At 37.5% G+C, this 21,387-nt stretch overlaps 1 protein-coding gene across 10 annotated transcripts in view; it reads left to right on the top strand.

Annotated features, from left to right (window-relative positions):
• adgrb3 (adhesion G protein-coupled receptor B3) overlaps positions 1-21,387 on the top strand; it is a 109,561-nt gene that overhangs the window by 33,058 nt on the left and 55,116 nt on the right. For 7 of the 10 annotated variants that reach the window (XM_055018938.1, XM_055018940.1, XM_055018936.1 and 4 more), the window contains 2 exons: positions 13,464-13,574; positions 16,089-16,250. The exons of 2 other annotated variants lie outside the window; for them this stretch is intronic. In XM_055018938.1, the coding sequence (XP_054874913.1) occupies positions 13,464-13,574; positions 16,089-16,250 (273 nt within the window). The remainder of the gene's footprint in view (positions 1-13,463; positions 13,575-16,088; positions 16,251-21,387) is intronic. One more of the 10 variants, XM_055018939.1, reaches the window with a different exon arrangement.

Genomic DNA, 21,387 nt, shown 5'->3' on the forward strand with positions numbered 1-21,387 from the left:
AAATCCAAATTTACTATTAAATAAAAAATAACATTGTTAAATAAAAATTTCAAATTATTGTTTTATTTTATTAGTTAACAATGATTTCCCACATATTCTGCCAAATGTTTGGAAACTGGTACTCTATAGTAAAGGAAAGGAGAAGAAAAGGCTTAAAACATGTATAAGTGCATAACCAAAGTGTCAGAAAAGCAGAAGACAAAACAAAAAAGTGGTGCTAACTCTTTCATTAATTTCTGTATTGGTAGAGTGCAAATGCTTTACAGAGTTTTCCCAAATGTATGAACAATCTGCAGTCACACCCAGGTTTAGAAATAAAGCAGCACTCACTAACAAAAAGCCATTTTATTTCTAAATTGTGCATCCTCATTTATTAACTAATGTATCTGTGTTTTCGTGTTATGTGTTGGTGTGCTGCCTTACAACACAAACATACTACTGAACTGCGTAAGGCGTTAATATTTTAACATGGTTTCTGCTTTGATTTTTTATTAGGAAGAATAAGTTGTAGAACAGTAGATGGCAGATAAACAGATATACTATATTACAATATATCTGTTGTATTTCATCTGTGCAGCTGTAAAACGAAAATGTAGTTTTCCTATTTGCATATGCAAGGAGTTGTTGAAATTTGTTCTCTCACTGTTTCCAGTGGGCTGTTGCTGAACTTTTGGTTTTCCCATTGAAATATTAGAAGAATCAAAAACAGACAGGCAGTAATAAATAATAGAAAATACATTTATATCTGCTTGCTTAGAAATTATTGTCTTCTTTTAAAAAAATATGTACATAATGTATCCACCAAACTTAAATCGTGCGTATATTTATGCATTTATGCATCTGCAAAACACAAACCATTTTTGTTTTTTGACATTTACAGCAAATGATTGTTTTTTATTGTCAACTGAGTTCTGTGGCCACGACTTTGGAGACTGAATGCTTAATCTATAGCAATGTTAAATTATACTTTTTTTCCATCTGTAGTTTTCATTCTATATATAATGCATATGATTTTAGGCATAGTCAGTTAATTTTGCATGTAATTTAGACAGTGTTAGTTGAAGAAAATCATCCAGCTATAATCCTGTTCTGCCATTTCTTGTCTGCATAGTATTCTGCAGTACGTAGTACATTGTGCCCTCTGATTACCCTCTATTTTTATATCAGCTCATGTCCATGGAGATTCAATTACTGGCTGAACATAGTTGATTTATGTGACCATTCAGTGCTGCCTGATTTAAAATCAGGAGGAAATACAGAAAATATACATTCATCAGTGCCTCTAAATGCTATAATGAGGTGAAAGGAGAGTCATTTAGCACACCCATTGGGTGTCTTATCCTTTTTCTACAATATAACTACCTAACTCTGTGCATGAAAGAAAATGTAGCTATTGATGTCCTTGAACTTTTGCCTAGTTTAATAAATTCTAATTAGATTAGAGCAAGAAAGTGCATGAAAAGACAGCATCTTTTCCTTTGCTGATTAGAGTTGGAGAAAAAAAAACAATATATGCGTGTGGCTCCATTTTTTTTTTTTTTTTGTTGTATTGAGAAACTCATTAACGCTCCTCTCACAGAAGTGCATGGGAAGTGGAAGAAAATGGTTTTGTCATTCAGGCTCACAAGCCAATCTCATTTTGGTTGTTGGGTGAGAAACGCAGAATGAACAAGTGACTGATTTCATAGGAGGAAATGTAGTGTGGCAGCAGTGAATAATAACTGTGTATTGGTGATTTAATGCATGTAGAAAGCCACATTTATTCATCACGAGTATCTCTCAGAATTACAAGTTATTGCAGACTGTTTGATGAATTTAAACACTGAGAGTCATTTTGTCATATCCATCCAGGCACGACAACAATAAACTGCCAGGCATTCTGTAGAATACTCGCCATAGCGGTGACAGACAAATTATTTTCTGCAAATTAACTGCTTCACCTGGCACCATTAGTGAGTTGGAGAAAGGGATGTGTTTTAAATCACCCTCTTTTCTTGAGACTTACGGCACTTTTGCTGAGAGGCAGGAGAACTGAGGGCTTTGACTGCATGTCAGACAGGTACATCGACAATAGCGTGAACTTGCTGACAATAGGTCAGACAGGCTATTCAGCCAAAGCTATTGGGGGGCTTGGGTGTCATGGGCCTTTAAAACTCCACGTTCCTCTGCAGTGAGTGTGTCGTGAGCTCCCTATTTCAGTGCTCCGCCGAGCACAGCTGAATGGACAGCAGCCATTGTGTGCCCAGATAATGCACTTCAATCATCCTTAATGTCATCATAGCCAACAAGGCCCAGAAGCTGACTTGAAGGGGCTTTATTTCTTCCCATATCCAAGAACAAAAATGGGAGCTTTAATAACAAGATTAAGGAATGTGATTGTTATGCACACTAATTATACTGACCAGCTGTACTGAGCTGTGGATGTGGATGGAAATGTGCAAAACACAGTGCTTGGTGGAAAGCAATTTAGCAATCATGGGAGGGAGAAAGCTGATAGTATAATTTACCTTGTTCAGTTGAACTTTTTATTTTTACATATCACTTAATATTCTGGACATGGCATGCTGCAGGGGAAGCTTGTGGTGCGGTAATCAATTCCATACATTGGCCAATGGTGAGATGTTGAATGGCTAATTGACCACAGTAATGGTGCATGGCTATGTGGTGGTGGACGATGGAGACGTTCACATTAAAAAACAATTAATTTCCAATACTGATGTCACTCTTGGCTGCCTCTGCTGCTGCATATAACAAGGAGCTGTCACTGATAACTCATTCCATACTCCATCTAGGATTTGATCCAGGCTGAGCAAAGTTAGAATCCCTACATCTAAGTGTTTCCTTTTTAGACTTACCTGATTAGAATGTATTGTTCTCTTTCAGCTGATGAGTTTATTTAACATCTTTCCTTCCGTGTTTTCAAAGCTACAATGCCATGGTCTGGTCATGGACTGATTACATTTTCTGCTCTAGCCAGTGAGCCAAATTTCTTCCACTCTTGTTTAGGCTATTTTTCAAGCTGCAGCAGGCAACTCTGCACATTACCAATTCCAGATGGAAACAAGACATCAGTCTGAAAGTTGGAATAACTTCACAATCCAGAAATCATAACATGACTTCATTAACTGCAAATCTGAGCTGTGATTTCACTTAGTTAGGGGTTCGGCAATGTTAGAAGTGATTTTTAGAAAAGAGCCAGCAGGTTCTGCCATCACTGATGAATGCTGCTTTCTGGTTGGGGAGTGTTTTCTGGCGGCTGTTTCGCAGACAGCTTGTTTTCATTCAACTTTTGATTTATTACTTTTTCGTGCATGATGGTTTATTTATTTATATGTGCTTGGGTTTTCACTTTGGTATGGTTACAGTGCACTGCAGCCATATCGAAGTGGAATATCCACACTGAGGCAATAGTTTGATCAACAAACAACACAGTAACCTAATTTTCCTTACAGTCTGTGGATGTGTCTCATAGTACAGTTAATGTCCAGAGGGATGAGTCAAACGACTGAAACATCTTCCTCGGTTTCTCCTCTTGATGTTTTCTTTTGATAAATGAATTTTATCCAGTAGAGGGATGTTTTTCTGTTATCTCCTTAATGTTGGCAATGCGGTTGTTTGTACACACACAAACTGTGTCGCCTGGTCAAGGTGAAAGTCCCAAAAACAACAAACGTGTAAATGAATGGAAATTATCTCTTATTTGTTTACCGTCTGCTCTTTCATCAGTTCTTATGAAGTTGATTCCAAAAGGCTTTTAGTGGATAATAACCTGAGAGGTTTTTCAGAATAATAATAAAAAAAGAAAACATCATGAATTAATTATTCAATTTTTTTAATGCGCACTTCCTTTTCTTATTTCACACAAATACTCTGCCCTACTGAAATTACAATTATCCTTCACAAAGACTCAGCATAATTTCAGCAGCACTATTCAGCATAATTTAAAATTCATGTAATTCTTCTTTGCTATATTACTTTAGTACTTAGCATCTCTTTGATATGTAGTTGCAAAAGTTTGAAAAACCACACCTTGAATACATGCATTAAAGTTGAAAAGTGTAAACAGCATCCTGCCGGGCCAGTGGGTATGATTCAGTATGCAGGTATTTTATTTCTGTGACAAAAAGGCAAAGGTTGTTCATTTAACTGTGCTTCTATTCCAAAATCTTTGACATGAAAACTGTATAAATGGGTCAGATTTAAACCCATTATGTGGCCACTCTGCTTGGTGTGTTTGTCTCAGGACTCTTACGGCTTTCCAGAGATCATCAAGTGGTTAAATCCCCTGTCTCTTGAACTAAATGCTCCTCTTGTCCTGGGAATGAATCCCTACAGAGCTTTCCTATGTTTCCAACTCTCACTCTCCCTGAACACTTTATAACAGTCTAAATAAAGAATAGAAAATACTACAAGTCAAGGGACTGCCAGCCTTACTTTGAAAGAAGCTCTTTTGTAGATTGTGGGAGTTCACCTCTTTCATTGCATAGAATAAAGAAAATATTTTATCAATACAGGGCTAGTAGTAAGTGTAAATGGTTAAGAACAATCTGCGCAACTTCTTTCTTTTTTGTCGTAGAAATCCTTCTTAATAATCACATGCAATCTTGTATTTTGTACTGAAATATCACAACAGTCTACGAGGAGCTCATTTTGAATATCAGTGAAGGGCTTCCTCAAAGGAGCAATTGTTGGGTTTTTTTTTTTCGGTCATGCTGCAAGATTTTGACCTCACTGTGTAAAGTGCCCTAAGAAGACTTATGCTCTGATTTATACTGAATTGAATTTGAGGTAGGGTTGTTACTCATCCAGTTATGTTTGACTGAAGAGCTGCATTTTAGCGTCTATGTATAACTGCTGAGGACAGAGTAGAAGTTAAATATGGAATTGTTTGAAATGGGAATAATTAAGTTAAATGAATGCAACCTAAATATGGTATGCGCTTGGTTATAAAATAAAAACAGTCATCTCAATCCAGTGCAGCCATGCGTGGCTCAGAAACTTGTAATAACTATGTTGGTTCTCGTGTTCCCAGAGTTGGCATCAGAATCCATTAAATGAAAATCCTATTGCACTGCTGTTGTGCTCCCACTTGTCTGAGGACATTTCAGCGTCGCGTCTGTGTCCTTGTAATTATTTTGGAGAGCGTATTTGGTTTAACATGAGCTTAGCCAATGAGCCAAGACAGGGCATGTTGCAGGCATCTTCCTCATGACTAACTTGCATATGACACAATGTTCCCTGTGCTGATAGATGCAGGGTGGCAGTCTGAAGCAGTGGGTTTTACCACTGCAAAAGGATCAGACACGATTGGTGCTGTGGAAAAGCTGACAGCATGAATTATGAAAGTCTCATTAGGGGCTGTTGGAAATGATTTATCTTGCTCCGAAATATGGTCATCCGACCACATTTGCCTCCATGGTTACAGAGTCCATATTGTGTTTTGCTCATTTAATTTCTTAGGTGTATCATTTTTCGTTCAGAGCGAGGAATTTTCATGGACGCCAAACCATGACTCTATTAAATCGAAGGTCACTACTTGGTATGCCAAGCAAAATGGCTCAGAAAAGGACAAGGTATGCTCTTTGAAAATTGGCTGCAGTCACAAAGGTGCTAAAAAATGTGTCATGTTTCTCACTTGACAGATGCGTTGCTTGGCATGGTGGCGTTGAGCTTGGCAGTGCGTACGACTGCCAGGTCATCTACTGGGCTTGTGTGTTTCTATATCCATGCCAAGACTTGCTACCATAGTTTTCCAATGCCCCTTAGCTGGAGCATTGTAGTAAAGCATATCTCTGTTATTAATTAAACAATAAAACAATGAATACAGAAAAAAAAAAAATCAAGATCATGTCCCGCTAAAGAAAGAAAAAAAAAAACAAAACAAAAGAAAGAAAATGCATTTTGAGGCATTTGGCCAAAACTTTCAAGAGAATGTTTAATTAAATGCTTGAGACAAGATTCTCAGATTTAGGAGCATCTCAGTCTACGATGTGTACAATGTCTAGTCTCTATACTGTTCATATATAACCTGACTTGTCTTTCTGAAATGGTTTCATTAGTAATCCACTTCCATCCTTGTTTCTGTCAGTGCACAGTAGTCCTTTCAGTTGTGGCCCTGCAGCAGCCCCACTTTTAGTCACGGGTGGTTCAACAGTGTCGCCTTTTGAAAAGGCTGGTGATTTTGCAAGTTATAAGCTACAATCTTGGCATTGCTTTCACTTTAAAATGCTTCATAGGCGGACCCATTTTCTGATAGCATCATGCAGCTGAACTGAGAGCCCGACACAGCTCACATTATCAAGCAGCGGATGCATCTTTGCAAAAAAAAAAAAAAAAAACTAAGCAAAAAACAGAATAAATAACAGGAAATGAGCATCTTTATTTGTTGTTGCTTTCATTTTACCCCCTCCCTCTTATTTGAAACAAAATGAGGTCTAATTTCCAGAGACTGATGAGCAACCATTTGTTTACAACCAGTGTAATGAGGATGATCCTGTTTTATGTGATACTTAGTGGTGGCAGTTTAATATAATTTAATGTTTAAACCGTGGAGTCTGCATCTAAACTGTGTAGCTTTTTGACAGTATACTTGTTTGAATAAATTGAAATGATATGAAAACAGAGTGCTGAAGTCCTGTTCCCTGAAGTGTGTGGAAAAAAGAGGAGGAATGATCTGCTCACAGCACCCAGCAACAGGGCTTCTTGATGCAGTGCTTTGATAACGTCAGAGCTCCATCTAGGTTGCTTTGTGAGGTACTGCTCAATAACCTTGTGATTTAACATTGCGCTGTAAATTATCAATGCAATCTCCAGTAGCCGCTCATTTGCCTGCACATCAGCAATACAAAATATATCCTCTCTGCTTAAGTCAAACTGCATTCTGAGTGCTTGTCTCACCACACTCACTCCAGTTTTAGGCGAGTTCACATGACTTTTCAATGAGGTGCAGTGGCAGTTGCACAGAATTCTAATTTGGCTTCAATCTAAGTCATTAGGAGAGTCAACAGGAAGCAAACAGATGGCAGAAGGAATATGATGGATAATTGTATGTCTCAGAGGACAATTCGTAATTTGTATCTGATTCCGTGCAACCCCCTCATTTTCTTAATGAAGGACTAATTGAGTTTTTTTTACATTGGCTCAAGCATGTGGTCTCACCACTAGTGAAGGGTTTGTATAATGGCAGTAAGCAGATATATTGAGGGTGCTGGAGTGGAATTCTAAGACTGCGTCTAAGCTTGGACTACCATTTAAGATTTGGTTTGGCTGCAGAAGTGTATTCATCAGCTAAAAAAAAATTATGTGTCTTCATTACGTCATTATCAACATATCAGTCATTATCATCATATTTATTATTTGTTTCCACTGAAAAGTACTCTTTCACAGTTTTGTCTAAAACGCTGATTCTTATTCTGAGAAAATCTAATTCTGTCCTGCCTCTAAAATGTTGAATTAGTAACAGAATCTGTACTTTGAATAAATGTGTATTTTATGTTTTTATGTCATGTATTTTTTTTAATATTCCTCTGTTACGCATAAAGTGTTGCTTTTCTCTGAAATGTATTTTTTGTAATAACTTTTCTTTTTGTTTTTTTTATTTTAGTACACATGTAATTAATTGTAGTTGTTCTGTTTGTCTTTTTTGTCGGGAAAAAATGACGATCTATCAGAAGAAGTGATTATTTTTTCTGAAGTTTATTAACAAGGAAGTGAACAGTTTGTAGATGGAGTCATTCTTGTCTTTAGTAAAGGCTCAAATCTTTTTTTTAATAATTTGGCATCTATTTAAATAGATTTCCATAATAATTCATGACTCAAAAAGAAGTCCAATCTATTTAAAAATGGACTGATGACTCAGAAAGATAAGTACATTTGGCCAGAATTAGTCAGCCTCAGCCGCTGTTGATTAACGGATCAGAGACGAGCCCGGGTCAGGAAGGTATTCCTCTTCCTGGTCTGTGTGGTCCGTTGTGTCTATTTTTGGGAAATTACACTTTCCAAAGTGCAGTGGTAATGAAGTGCCTCTCATTAAAAGCTGCATTTGTGACAATCAGTCTGTCAGGCAAGAATGCGTGGAGGGCAGTAAGTGAAGCGCCCCTGACAGAAGCTACTCATAGGGTCTTCTCAGTAAAGGCTCATTTCATGCAAGGTTAGACACATCAGTCATTGGACATGGGGCTGGCTTTTACTGCCTTTCAATGAAATTACATAATGAAACGTGCCCACACAGTGAAGATGAACCTGGAAATGAAATGTCTACCGCTGGACTGCGGCTGGAAAGACCACTGTCGGTGTCTGAGCTTAAAATTCGCTGCATGCAGTGGATCAAAGCCTCGGTGATGACAAAGGTCACAGGCCCAGGGAACTTTCACTCCCTTTGATTGTGTGCTAAGTCTTTATGTGTTTGTAATCTGTATTGCATGTACTTAGTAGTGGGACATTAATTAAATCAAACATGAATATCTTTGTAAATATGGCCACTAATTAAGCTTGAAAGCATCAGTGAGCTGTGATGGGAAAAGCTTTGAGGCCACCAACTCAGGCTCACATAAATTGTTTGGCTTAGGCGGGAAAATACTGTACAGCGGTATCCATGTTTGCACACCTTTGACACTGTGATGAAGGCCTGTGTGGGCCGTAACGCATACAGGGACACTGTTGCCTCAAATTCTGAGCCCTGTTATATTTCCATTACGACCATCATTTATTATCATCAGCTGAAGTTACAGCCCAGTGGTGTCTGCATAGCCAGTAATTTGAGCAGACATTTTGTTACATTTTGGCCAAAGATTTTGATTTTTCTTTGGCTGCTCCACAGCTGCCATGGCTGTTTCTCCTTCTGCATGCAGTGCTGGCTTTGCTAAGAGATGCACCCCTGGAGATCAGCTACCAAAGCTGATTGGAAGAAAAGAGTTATTTTCTTTCCTTTTGAGAGTGGCCAGACGTATCTCACAGTAAGATCAATTTACAAAGGAGGCTTATTCAAGAGACTGGCCACCCAATCATTTCAGCTTCTTAAAGTTGACGGAAGGATTTTTTTTTTTTTTTTTTGCTCAAAATAGCATAATCTCGTTCCCTACCTCTTCATTACTCACCTGATTTGTTGATAATCCCTGGCAAGCAGGCAAAATGGCTGCCATTATAAACTGATGGCACAGCATGGTGGCAGAAAGCAGTCTTTGCTTGCACCTTTTAAAAGACCTTTTTTTTTGCAACCACTGGAAGTAATTGCAGGTTTGATGCAGCAAAGTGTTACTGAATGGAGTGCTAATTCTGCCTGTTCCTTTGGCAAATTAGAAGCTTTAAAAACATGAAACGTGAGAGACTGTACTTGTGTGTGAGTGCTCGTATGCATTTAGGAACCACGCTTTCTGATACGTTTTAACTCTTTTTTTGTCACAGCCTTTAATATATAAGATGTTTCCAAAGCAATACAAGTCAAGAATCGTCTTTCATAGCATTAAAACAGATGTCAGCCACCTTGGTAAACCTGCTCGGATGTCTGAAACATCAATAAATGCTAAGGCATGTTGGTTTAAATTGACAAGGTACCATTTATGTTTATGTGCATCTATATACAAAAATAATAATCTGCTGAGAAATTCTGCTTGTATTGTCTCAGAGAGACGCTGAAATGTATTTATACTGTTTGAAAGAGTGGACTCTATCTAAAGGGCAATATGCTGCACAAAGAGAATAATGTAGATGGTTGCTGTGTAATAATAGATTGAATATAAGCCTGTGAAAGAGGTTAAGAGAATTTCCAGCAAGTACAGGTATATATTTAACCAGTAATCTCGCCCCTGTATTTACAGTATCTATATCGCAAGTTGTATTCCACTGTGATGACAGGTTATTATGTGAATGGTAGCCTTTGCCTCATTTTGTCTTGGAAATACTGTAAACTGACCGTCTTTCCATAAGAGTAACTGCACAATCTGCTGGACACGTTAAAATGTGAAGTTTTAATACCAAATTATTACTAATGTCATTTATCAACTATAAACTAAAACACGTTGTGCATTAACTAATTGAAGTCTGCATTTAAAAACTATTTGTCACAGCTTTGACCTTGTGATAAAAAGTGTTGCCTGTTGTGGAAGAAAATGTGGTGATTGCTGTTTTGTCTACCAAGGTCATCGAAGCAATTGGGCTCCCTATTTTGAGCAAATATATTCCACAAATCCTGCGCAACTTACTGGGTATTCCTGGAAAGTAACACCACTATTCCTCAATTTGGTCAATCATGCTAAATTGAAAGGGCACCAGAGTAGCTGTAAAAATGTAATTATTAATGCTTAGCCCAAAAACACACATGCGTTTGCAGGGGCATGTGCAGGCAAAACAAATGAATCCCTCATTGCACAAAAGGAAAGAAAACTAACAGTGACGGATTTCTCTGAATGACATTGACTTGTTGTTGAAGAGTGATGGCTGATGGATATCAATAATAAGTATTCTCTTTAGTCGTGACAGAAAGACAGCCACCTCATAAATCTTAAAACTTAATTTTCCTTGAAGCAGACAGTTTAAAAGTTCTCACTAGTGGCCACAACTTCAAAATTATGCTGTCTCAAACCGGAGAAGTGTTTCTAAGTAATGACATGCTAAATGCATCATCTGTGCTTTCTACCTTGTAACACAGTGGAGACACATTGTTTTGGGTTGCTTTGACAAATGACAACAGCCTACACTTCCAGTTATTAAAATTCCGGTTTGTCTCTCATGTTTACCATTATATGGCCACGGGCTTGAATACGATCCTCGTAGTTCAATTAAACCTTACTGCTCAGTACTTTTTCTGGAGTCATGTTTTGACATCCTGCTCTTTTTCATTGTACCCCGGGCTCTCTGCAGCACAACGTTAGGATTAACATCTTGGCTTTGTGGCTTCAAAAGAGACTCCGGTTTCTTAGACTTTAAAACAGAGACGTGTTATACTCTTAATCAGCCAGTTCCCATTTGTGTACCAACAGGTCGAGCTTTTGTAATGACTTCCTGTCCAGACTGATGCAGAAATAATTACTCAACCAGCCGTCAAGAACTGATGAATCCGTGATGATGAAACGCTTTCATTTAGAAACGTGTGAAGTTTGATTCATACAGTGCGTGCTCTGTAATAACTGTTTGCCATTTAAATATCTCCCTGACACCACGCTTAATGACATGTTGCAATGCTTCTGTTGTATTGTTCATCATGAGCTGCGGAGAGAGAGATGAAATTAGGTGTGATTGACTGTAGGGCTAATATGACTGCCGAGTTGATCAATGCTTTGCAGAGGCGAATAATTATGAAAAAGTATGATTAAGATCAATTATTTCTGAAACCAGTCCTGCTGATTAGTATTTAGAAATGACAATATACAATGTAGCAGCCTCTAGCACCATGCGCAGTTTGTCCTTGATATAACAGGGACTGAGCAGTTTCTTTTTCTTTTGCTGCAGTGGTATAGAACACAGCACAGCAAGGTGTATACAGTTTATACATATTCTTAGCCTTTTCCTGCATTGTTAATATTTGATGTTATTTAACAGTAAAGGCAGTAAAAGAAGCCATATAATTTTGGAGATATTGTTTTTATCCATCCAGTCCCACTGAGCCAATTGGCAAGAGAGAGCTACTATGTGAGGTCTTATAGCTTTTAGTGTTTAGTATCATTTATATAAATTAATTTTTAAAAGCCGTGTGCCCTGCTTTTCTTTTTCCCAGTGATTTCCTGCAAAGTAGCAGACATTCAGGTGGACTCAGTCAGACAGCCCTTTTGTTCTGCCAAATGAGGGATGGCTTCATGATTCAAGACACCATAGGGTAGAGCATGAAATGCAGTCAAGAGATAACATGTCAAAGAATCTACAGCAGTTAGCTTTGCACGACTGAAGATTAGACAAACTGCCTGCTGATTGTCCAACCATCAGTGTACCTCTGCAGTCTTTGTCTGGCACAGAATTCACACTGTGCTTCCTGCTTAATTTCAGAAAAAAAAAAAAAAAAAACAGATGTGGGCACAATCAAATCAGACTGAGAGACCTTTGAACAAGCGTCTGAAGCTCGTTACTTTGTGCAGTCACGGCCCCGAAGATCCCAATCAGCATCAAAAGGCTGCGATGTTTGTTTCTACCTGGCGGCTTTCCCTCAGTCTCTTTATACCCTCTTAATATTCAAATTTTTAATGCAAACACAGTTTTCTTGATGCTATACTGAGGAGTGATGTTGTTTGGAGCTGAAAACTCGCTTTTTTGTCCTGATTTGTGTATTTTTTCTTAATCCAATCATGGAACATGTTTGTTGATATGATTTGCCTAACGCCAGCCGTCTGATGCGTGGATCAGACAACTGTCTTTTTTTTTCTGTAGTGCAGCGATTTACCGTATAATTAGTCACAAAATTTCTAACATGATCAGATCAGATGAGTGGTAGATTTCCCCCCATATGCCTCACTGCGAGGGAGGTCAGCCTTTCTAGGATTTCAGTTTGCTGTGGGGAAAATAGATAACTGAGGCTGCAAACTATATTAGAAATGATGATTTAAACATCCCTATCAATGGCTGATGCATTGTATTGTCTAATGTACTAACATAAGTTATGTGTGAATCTGTTGTTGATGCATCACCTGTATTGCCTATTTGCAGATGATAAAATCACCTCATTAGGCCCACACTGCCAAACGTAATGCTAGTTTTTAATTAAAACGGGAGTTCAAAAAAGCCATTTGCATGAGCTATTTAAGTGAGTAAAATATGGATGTTGTCTCACAGTGTGTCGGATTTCCTTAAAACAGCTGATGCAAATTCTTATCTAAATGCTATATTTCTAGCATCACTTTTCTCAGTGTGGCGTCAGAACACTGTATTCATTGTCTCTTTGTTCCTTCGCGGGAACCAAAGAGGGCATGCATTGTAATGAACACAGCTCAGAATACATTTGTCGTACAATATTTTGGACTTGGTCAACCAAACAATGAAGAAAAAAGAAAAAGAAAAACAATCAGACAACAATTGCAAACTGTTGAGGAAACCGTGGATCAATAGCATGTTATGTCCATGACCCCCTCCTCTGTGGCTTTCTGATGGCTTACACATTTTTACTTTCATTTATTTTTGTTTTTCTTTTCGGGGTGTGCAGAAGGGTGGGAGGGAGGGAGCTGGACGGACAAAGTGTTAGAGTCTTAAAAGAACAACAACAATAAAAAAAAACAACAATGTGAGTTTATCTGCATGTTTGCTATGTGTCTACGCTGTGCTTTCAAGCTCAAATAATACTTCCAACTCACCTTTATAAATTCGTTGCATTGTTCTATGCCATAGAGAAAAAAAAGGACAAATTAAATACTTGTGTGGTCTTTGTTTCTAGCCATGTACTGCAGTTGCTTCAAACATCCTGAAAACAGTATGTAATAAGCTTTTGTTCTCAGAAGATCATGTTTAAGCCTAGCTTTCATATGAACCTCTATTTTGTCCCATAGAATATGGAATGATCGGAGAGCATACAGTAAAAAGTCAGCGGCCAAGATCAGTTCATGACACAAAGGCCCTGCAGGAGCAAGCTGAATCTGCTAAATTTATGGCACAAACTGGTAATACAATAGTTATGTTTCTTTACTTTATTTTGTTAACTAAACTTAATTTCATCATGCATGCTCTCTCTTGTACTGCACCTTTTAAGTGGAAATGTTTTGCATTATTATTTTTCCTACTCATTCTCTATTGCTACATATGAACAAGGAAGATAAATTTCCCATTTCTCTATGAGTATTTACTTTGAATATAGAACGTAATTGGGTTTTGTGGGTCTGTTTGTTTTATTGTCACATAGTGAGTTGGCAAGTGGATTACTCATACAGTATATTCATAGAACATTAATTAAACAGCAGTTTAAAACTAAGGCCCTGATGTAGTTAATCATTTCCTCCAAGGCGTGATAAATTAAATGTCATTCGATGGAAAACCCACCCCTTCAGCCAAATATGAAACACATACTTGGCAAAAATTGAATTGATAGATGTTGCCCTTAGAGATAAAATAAGGCTATGTGGCTTAATCAAGTGTAGCATCCAATAAATTAAAAACTGAAATTATCTAAATTCATAATGACTTTCATGACCTACCACCTTTTGACTAAAATCAGAACAAGTGGAGGTAAATTCAAACACTATGTTTATTTTTGCTTTCATTATTTATTTGTTTTTTTAGTTGTTCTTTGCTTTATTCTATATAGAAAATACATTTTTCAGTGGGTGGGTTTAGATCTAGCTGCTATTAAGATTTTTTCTTTAATTCTTTATTTTGAGTTTTGGGAAATGTTTTATTTTTTTCATGTGTTGTTCCATTTAAATTGCTGTCATTGTTTAAAAAAAAAAAAAAAAACTCCTTTCCTTTCATTACCATTTTAATTTATGACACACGATACGTACATACATACTGGTACTAACATATACTCATTAACACCTTTTCATTTTACTCACGCTGTAGGTATGTTGTTTCCCTGTCGAGTCGCATCGCTGTGCTTTTCTGTTTCTCATTCTCACACAATTTACTCTCCCTGTACTGCCTCATTTAACAAATTGATCCACCTTTCAGTCTATTTTATGATCTACAAAATTAAGGGCAGCGTTAAGATCCCCATTTGGCTGAATCTACGTGTCCTTTTTACTACATGCTGAGAAGCTACCTTGAAGCATAAAAAATTCTGATATGATTCGATGACTTCCAATGACATAAATGTATTCAGAGCTGCAATTGAGACTGTTCCTCTTTGTATTAGATTACTTTGTTAATACATAAATCTTCAAAGAATATTTCACCTGAGGGTTTAACACAATCCAGCATCAACATCGGAGACTACTCTCATGCAGGAATTTGACTGTCCACTCACTCGTCACCAAATAGTTTATCTTTCTTCATTTAGGCTACCATGGCTTTGGAAATTACCCCACTGCCTCATTGTAATATGCAACTTTATTTAGCATTTCATGGCTTTTTTGGTACTGTTTGGACCTTTGAGAGTGGAAGACTCAATGCTGTTTCTTCTCATTTATCTTTTGCCTTAATTCAAAAGGCATTTTAAGATGAACATAACAATTATGGTCCTGCTACCAAATGTTACATATGATTATTTAATGACAAAAAGTCTGCATGCAGAAACCTTAATACAGTCTCAATGGCCCGGACCACAGAAACAGAATTAATTCCCATTCTGTAGCTTTAAAACTACACATTGCGTTTCCTTTCTTGCTTTGAGCCGTAGTCACATACATTTTATTTTTTTAATGGCTGTGATATGCTGAATAAAATGAGCTAACTTTCTCATTTTCCCCCACCACAGAGTTCACAGGTTACGATAGATTTAAAAAAAAAACAAACAAAAAACCCCCACATATTTGAAGCCATTGTCTAAAACATTAAAATTGCTCCAGTGTTGTCAAGGAAACAGGATAGTTGGCTGCAGTGCAAGGGAATCCACATCTAAGACCTCTTTCTGAACTAACACCCATTAAATTCCATTTTATTTTTCTCAGATGTTGTCCTTCTTGCATGTCACCATGTTCTTATGAACAATTTTGTTTGTTTGTGGTGATTTTCTCCCTTTGTTTGAACACATTATTGGGTTTCATTAAAATGCATGAATTATTTAATTTTTAGTTTCAATTTTTTTTTCAAATGAAATGAAACAGCTAGATGTGATGTCTACTGTTATGCCTTCTCTGTGATCTTTGCATAAATACACATTTAAATTTGCTGTGAAAAAAGGCTGATTAATTTATACATCTCTCCTACGCTGTAACAGTTGTTGTTAACGCAACTACTTGCAATGATTGCAGCCACAAAACACTTTTGTGGCTGCATGCAAATTAAATCACTCATCCGAATGAAGCTGACAATTTGGTATTCATCAAAGATCACACGAAGGCAGTATAAACTATATGATAGTGTTCTTGTAAACTTATAGGATCCCACCTCACCCCAACGTGACTCATGTTGGCCCCTCCCCATGTTACTGAACCCTGCCCACCTTGCCCCACCCTGCCCCGTAAGCCGTGCCCCAGGACCATTTTGCTGCATTTAACTAGTGTCACCCTTCTCCCACACAGGTGAATCAGGTGCAGAGGAGTGGTCCCAGTGGAGCTCATGCTCTGTAACATGCGGTCAAGGGTCGCAGGTGCGAACAAGAACATGTGTCTCACCATACGGAACACACTGCAGCGGCCCTTTAAGAGAATCAAGGGTTTGCAATAACACTGCCCCTTGTCCAGGTAGTGTTAGCCGCAGATTCTTGAATATTAATGTTTTGCTCCTTTGTTGTTTCTATGGGAGGAAATGTGTTGTTCTGTTTTAACAAAAAAAAAACTAATTTAATGTGTATATTTCAGAATGTATTTACCTTTTTTGCAGTTATTACAATGAATCTAATGTTTTCTTTCATTGATGTTATTTTGTGAATGTTGTTTTTTTTTAAATTTCTTTCTTCATTATCACTTTTGCGTTTTCCATTTCATATAACTGTAAGGCAATTCATCAGCATTGAAATGGTTTAATGACATGTGGATCGGCATGAAGCTTGGGGAGCGATAGATACTGATATATCGTCAGCTTCATTTCCTTGAAGGTCAAGTGTGCATTTTAAAATAGCTTGCCAGCGTTTCTTCAAACACGCTGTAAGGCATTTCTCCCTCAACCCATGATGGCATGGCAGATGAGTCACTCCAGTCAGGTATCAGCATCAGATGCTTTTCTAACTGGGGATTGCAGTGTGCTAATGTTTGTCAGTGTGCATCTGGTAAGAGACTGTGACACGAGTTACCGTCAACCACTTTTGGAATTGTTTACACAGTCAAATATGTTGATTTAGCATTGAGATTCTGCACTCATGTTTAGTCAAGATATTTGATGGCGCCGATAAGTGTAGTGCTTCTGCATCACAAACTTGTAAGTAATTACGGCTGATCAAAAATAGGGTGAGCTGCACCCTCTGACATTCTGATCTGTGATGTACTGCACTTCATTTTTAGCAGCACGTGTACGTGGGAAGTTGGTAGTTTTCAAAAGGGTGATTCTCTCACTGTCTGTTGACACTGAGAACGAGAATCAGTAATTTCAAAAGAGCAGTTGCGTAATTGCTAGTCGTGACTTGTCTATGGCCATTATTATTTAGCCCAGACAGCATAAAACCTCCCTGTTCCTCAAGGAAATAAACTCCAAAGCCTAGTTTCAGGTGTATTCTTTTATTCACATGAGCAAGAATTATTAATTTAGGTCATAAACTTTCACAACTGTCTATATAAATCTATTATTATTGATATATCTCCTGACTTGTAGATGGTAGGCGTGTGCTCATGGCTTACAGTGGAACTTTCATTCACATATTAATGCAGAAAACCTTATCAGCAAATAACTGGGCCGTGACACTCAGGGAAAACTCTGAAGCAATTTTGGCTTTATTCACAAGGCTGCTCCAGAACTTTTCATTTTTAGAGAAAATAAAAGAACCAGAGTTAAGTGAGAGTCTTCTTAATTTCTAATTCACTGAATTGTTTCATGGGTTTTTAGTTAAGCCGTATCAAATGTACTCTAGTCCTGCAGTGTTGTTAAATTGCATTGCCTGTAATATCTGAAAGATGAGGGTCTTTTTCTCCCTCTATACTTATATTAAAAATCCAGCACTGGAATCATAGAACTTGATTTTCAATACGGCTGATATAGCACTAACCTGAGTTAGTTACAGTAGCAAAGCAAACTGGTACAAACAAATCCCGCCTGATATTATGTAAGGCAGACAGATCGATTCGCTTTCTTCACACTGTCTGTAGCACGCCGAGGCAGAAAGATACCTCTAAAATACAATATGCCTAAAGACACATCAGTTTCAATCTGAAGGGAATCTCACCTTATAGTCACCATCACTGAAAACAGCAACATCATCTGTGAACAATGTTTTTGGCGCTTCAAGCTGAGATCAAGCATTCTGTTAGAAATCCTGGGCCTCCATACAAGTTGTGATGCTTTACCCAACACAATGCATCTGCCAAAATAAAACTGCATCTCCACTTTATGAAATATCCTTTGAGTGGCGCATCCCTTTTACAACCCGACCAACAGAACCCAAGGCTTTTTTTCCCTCTGCATTTTACTGGCTTAAATCTGTACAAGTAAAATATCCCAGTCGACAGGAATTCTGATGTTAAATTCTACAGGATACAGTGCTCACATTCAGTGCAAATACAAGAAGCTCTTATATTGTAGCACAGCATAAAGGAAGTAGAGGCCATTTGGCATTGGCCTGTGCTTTAATATGAACTCTCAACTTATAAGTATAAACACTTTTCCATATTTAAATAATGCTTAACTAATACAGGTAAAATCAGGAATACAGATATGGCAAACGTGTATGGTTCGTCAAAGGGTGCTAAACTGTCAAAATAGGTTCCCTACTTTTATTTGTCTCAATATTTGATATGTCTCATGACACAATAGACATTTCACAGCATGAGGTTTGGTGGGGTTGGGGTGGGGTTTGGTGCCATCCAAACTGTCATAAACAATCTACCAAACAGTCACACTTTTGATCTGGAGTATCTTGGGTTATCCTGTTCCTGAATTTCAATGAGCACGGCTAGCTTTCGTGATTTCTCGGCTCTAACTGGCAAAGCAATGCAAACCACAAAACACACGATGCCAACCCTGTCAACCATAAACTCAACAGAATGATGTACCAGCAGACTTCTTTCAGAATAACCTGCGCTAGCTTTACTTACTGCAATGAAGTGATGTATCACCCAAGGGGAAAGTTGTGCCTCTTGTGTCTGTTTTGAAAATGTTGCATGCATGAATGGTATTTGGATGGCAGTCAAGTCATGTACATAGAAGGAGTAGCTACTTTGCACTGTGTCTAATGGTTAATTTGCTGGTTATAGTCTTATCTGTTAAATTTTGCATAGAACTCAAAGCATTTTCTATATTAATGTAAGAAAGAATACTGGCAATTAATATTATGTGCAAATATTAATTGGCCTCAAACAAATGAAAGCTTTTATCTAACTTGTTACTGTCTATCCCTTAGTAGTAGCTAAACACCTATAACAAATAAGCTAATTCGTATGTTTGGTTGGTATGCTGCGGGTGACGTGTTTCGTATTACCAGCAGCAGCTACGATGTAGAAAAAAAGCTGGCAATTAGAATTAGCAGCATGGAAATAAACGAGAAGAAAGCAGAAGGAGCTAGGCTTAGTATAAAATATTACATGACTGACAACCTTGTTTAATTAAAACAAACGAAAAACGTGTTTTTAGAACAAAAGGTAAAATTAGCAACCATGCCAAAACATGACAGTAATAATACATGCCAATTAAAGACAAATAAAAAAAAATAAATACTGGGAAAGGTTCTGTGGTTTCTTGTTAGCCAATAAAGAAATAATAAGACTTGATTATATAAGAAGTAAGAGGAGATGTTTTCTGCTGGTATATTAATGTAAAATCTAATTTTGTCCGTGACACTTAAATAACCGAGGTCTGGACTTGCTCTAAGGCATTTTTAACTGGATTAATACACTGACAAATTGATTTATCTTTAACAAAAGATATTTGAACCTGCAGTACAAGAACTATGAACCCAATTCGAGCTATCATATATTGGAAGCAAGCCCACTGCATTGCAAAAGCACTGAATTTTTTGTGAGTACAATTTTTAAAGGCGATAGCACTCTGTAACCACATTATACACACTACATGTTTATCACAATGAGCACAAGAGACAAGCTAGCAAGTTAAAAAGGTGAAACCTCATTGGAAAGCTATGTGAAAGCCAATCGACTCCCAGTTCACCACAAATTAATGAAAACATTTTTCGCAAAGGCAGTTATTTTGTCCACCATCTTGTGCTTGTCCAAGAATTTCACCTCTAGTAGCGCAATGCGATGGCTCATGGCCGTCTCTGTAATTCATGGCCACAGTTCAGAAAAAAACACACACAAAGAAGCAGAATCCTATTCCATCATTGCTAGCTGTGGCGACTGCCTGCTTTGAACTCCAAAATTTCAAAGTAAATGCTTCAGCTACCACGGGACACTTAGCTAAGAGCATCAAAGCAACGCCTAGAGGCAGAGGCTGGGACAGACGGTAGCTTGCCTCATGGCGGACCATCGGCTTGATCCCAAGATCCAACTAGTCTACAACTGATCCTGAGATCCAAATATTGTACCGCAGGAACTTATAGCCTCTGCACAAGCTGTGGATAGTGACCCCTTCTGAGGAGGACTCGTCTATTCCCTGTCTATTCTAAAACCTAATTTCCTCGAATCTCCATAAATTTTGCCTTTTATTTTGTACCTTAGTGTTGAAACACCTGAAAATGTCTTCAGATGCCTAAAAATGTGTGTGTACAGCCGCACCAACATCAAGCTGTTAATCCTATTGCAGCACCCTGTGTGCCATCATAGCTCATTAGAAAAGAAGGATTTTGCAGGTATAATGTATTTTGCGCGTGTCACAAATCTCTAGTAGACACATATTTCTGTTGCTAAACATTAGTTCCAATATATATTAGGTTTTATACAATTTTCATCCCCTTAAAGTTCATTTTGGGTCTTAATTCTATCAGTAAATGCAATTTTCGGCAGAAATTAAGAATCCACCAGTAGCGTCAGAAAATAATATCAGGATTAAACATTTTGAAGAAGTGTTTTCATCATTTAATATCTCTGTGTACATTTAGATGTACTGCAAGTGGAAAGACATGACAGGTGTCCAACCTGTCTGCCTCTCTGATTTCCATATTTAACTCTCCAAAATAAAACTTTGAGCCGATAGCAAATACTCTCTGTAGTTCTGTGAAGACTCTCCGTCTGTCAACCAGAACAGAGTTAGGCTTCCACACAAACCAAGATGCAAAAGGAATGATTTTACCAGCTATTTCTATTTTACAGTTAAATGGAAAGAAAAAAAACAAAACAATGACAGTCTAAAAGTTGGGTTTCTAGGAGGGAATGCTCTGTGATATTTAGAAAGCATTCATTTCAAAATGTGGGAAATATAATAGGGAGGAGGGGAAAAAAACAGCACATATATGATATAGAAATATATTTTATTTTTGTATTAAATGTGCTGGGAAATTATCTGCAGTAATGTAAAGGAGAAAAAGTGCAAGGAGTGATTGGAAAATCAAAGTCTCCCAAAATGAATCTTGAAATTGACGATTGTGGATTTGTGCCGTTCTACACATCAATAGTTTGGAACTGGAGTAAATCAATGTTGTTGTTTTTAATGTATCTTACTAATTTAGATCTTGCTGCCTTAAATTAAACAGTAGTAATAGCAGTACATCCCTAGTGTCTAAAATTAACAGCATACCACAGACTTAGAATTACTGTTATTAAGAGAAAATGACTAACCTTT

This window comes from Amphiprion ocellaris, chromosome 16, assembly GCF_022539595.1.
Source record: "Amphiprion ocellaris isolate individual 3 ecotype Okinawa chromosome 16, ASM2253959v1, whole genome shotgun sequence".
NCBI classification, from domain to species: Eukaryota; Metazoa; Chordata; class Actinopteri; family Pomacentridae; genus Amphiprion; species Amphiprion ocellaris.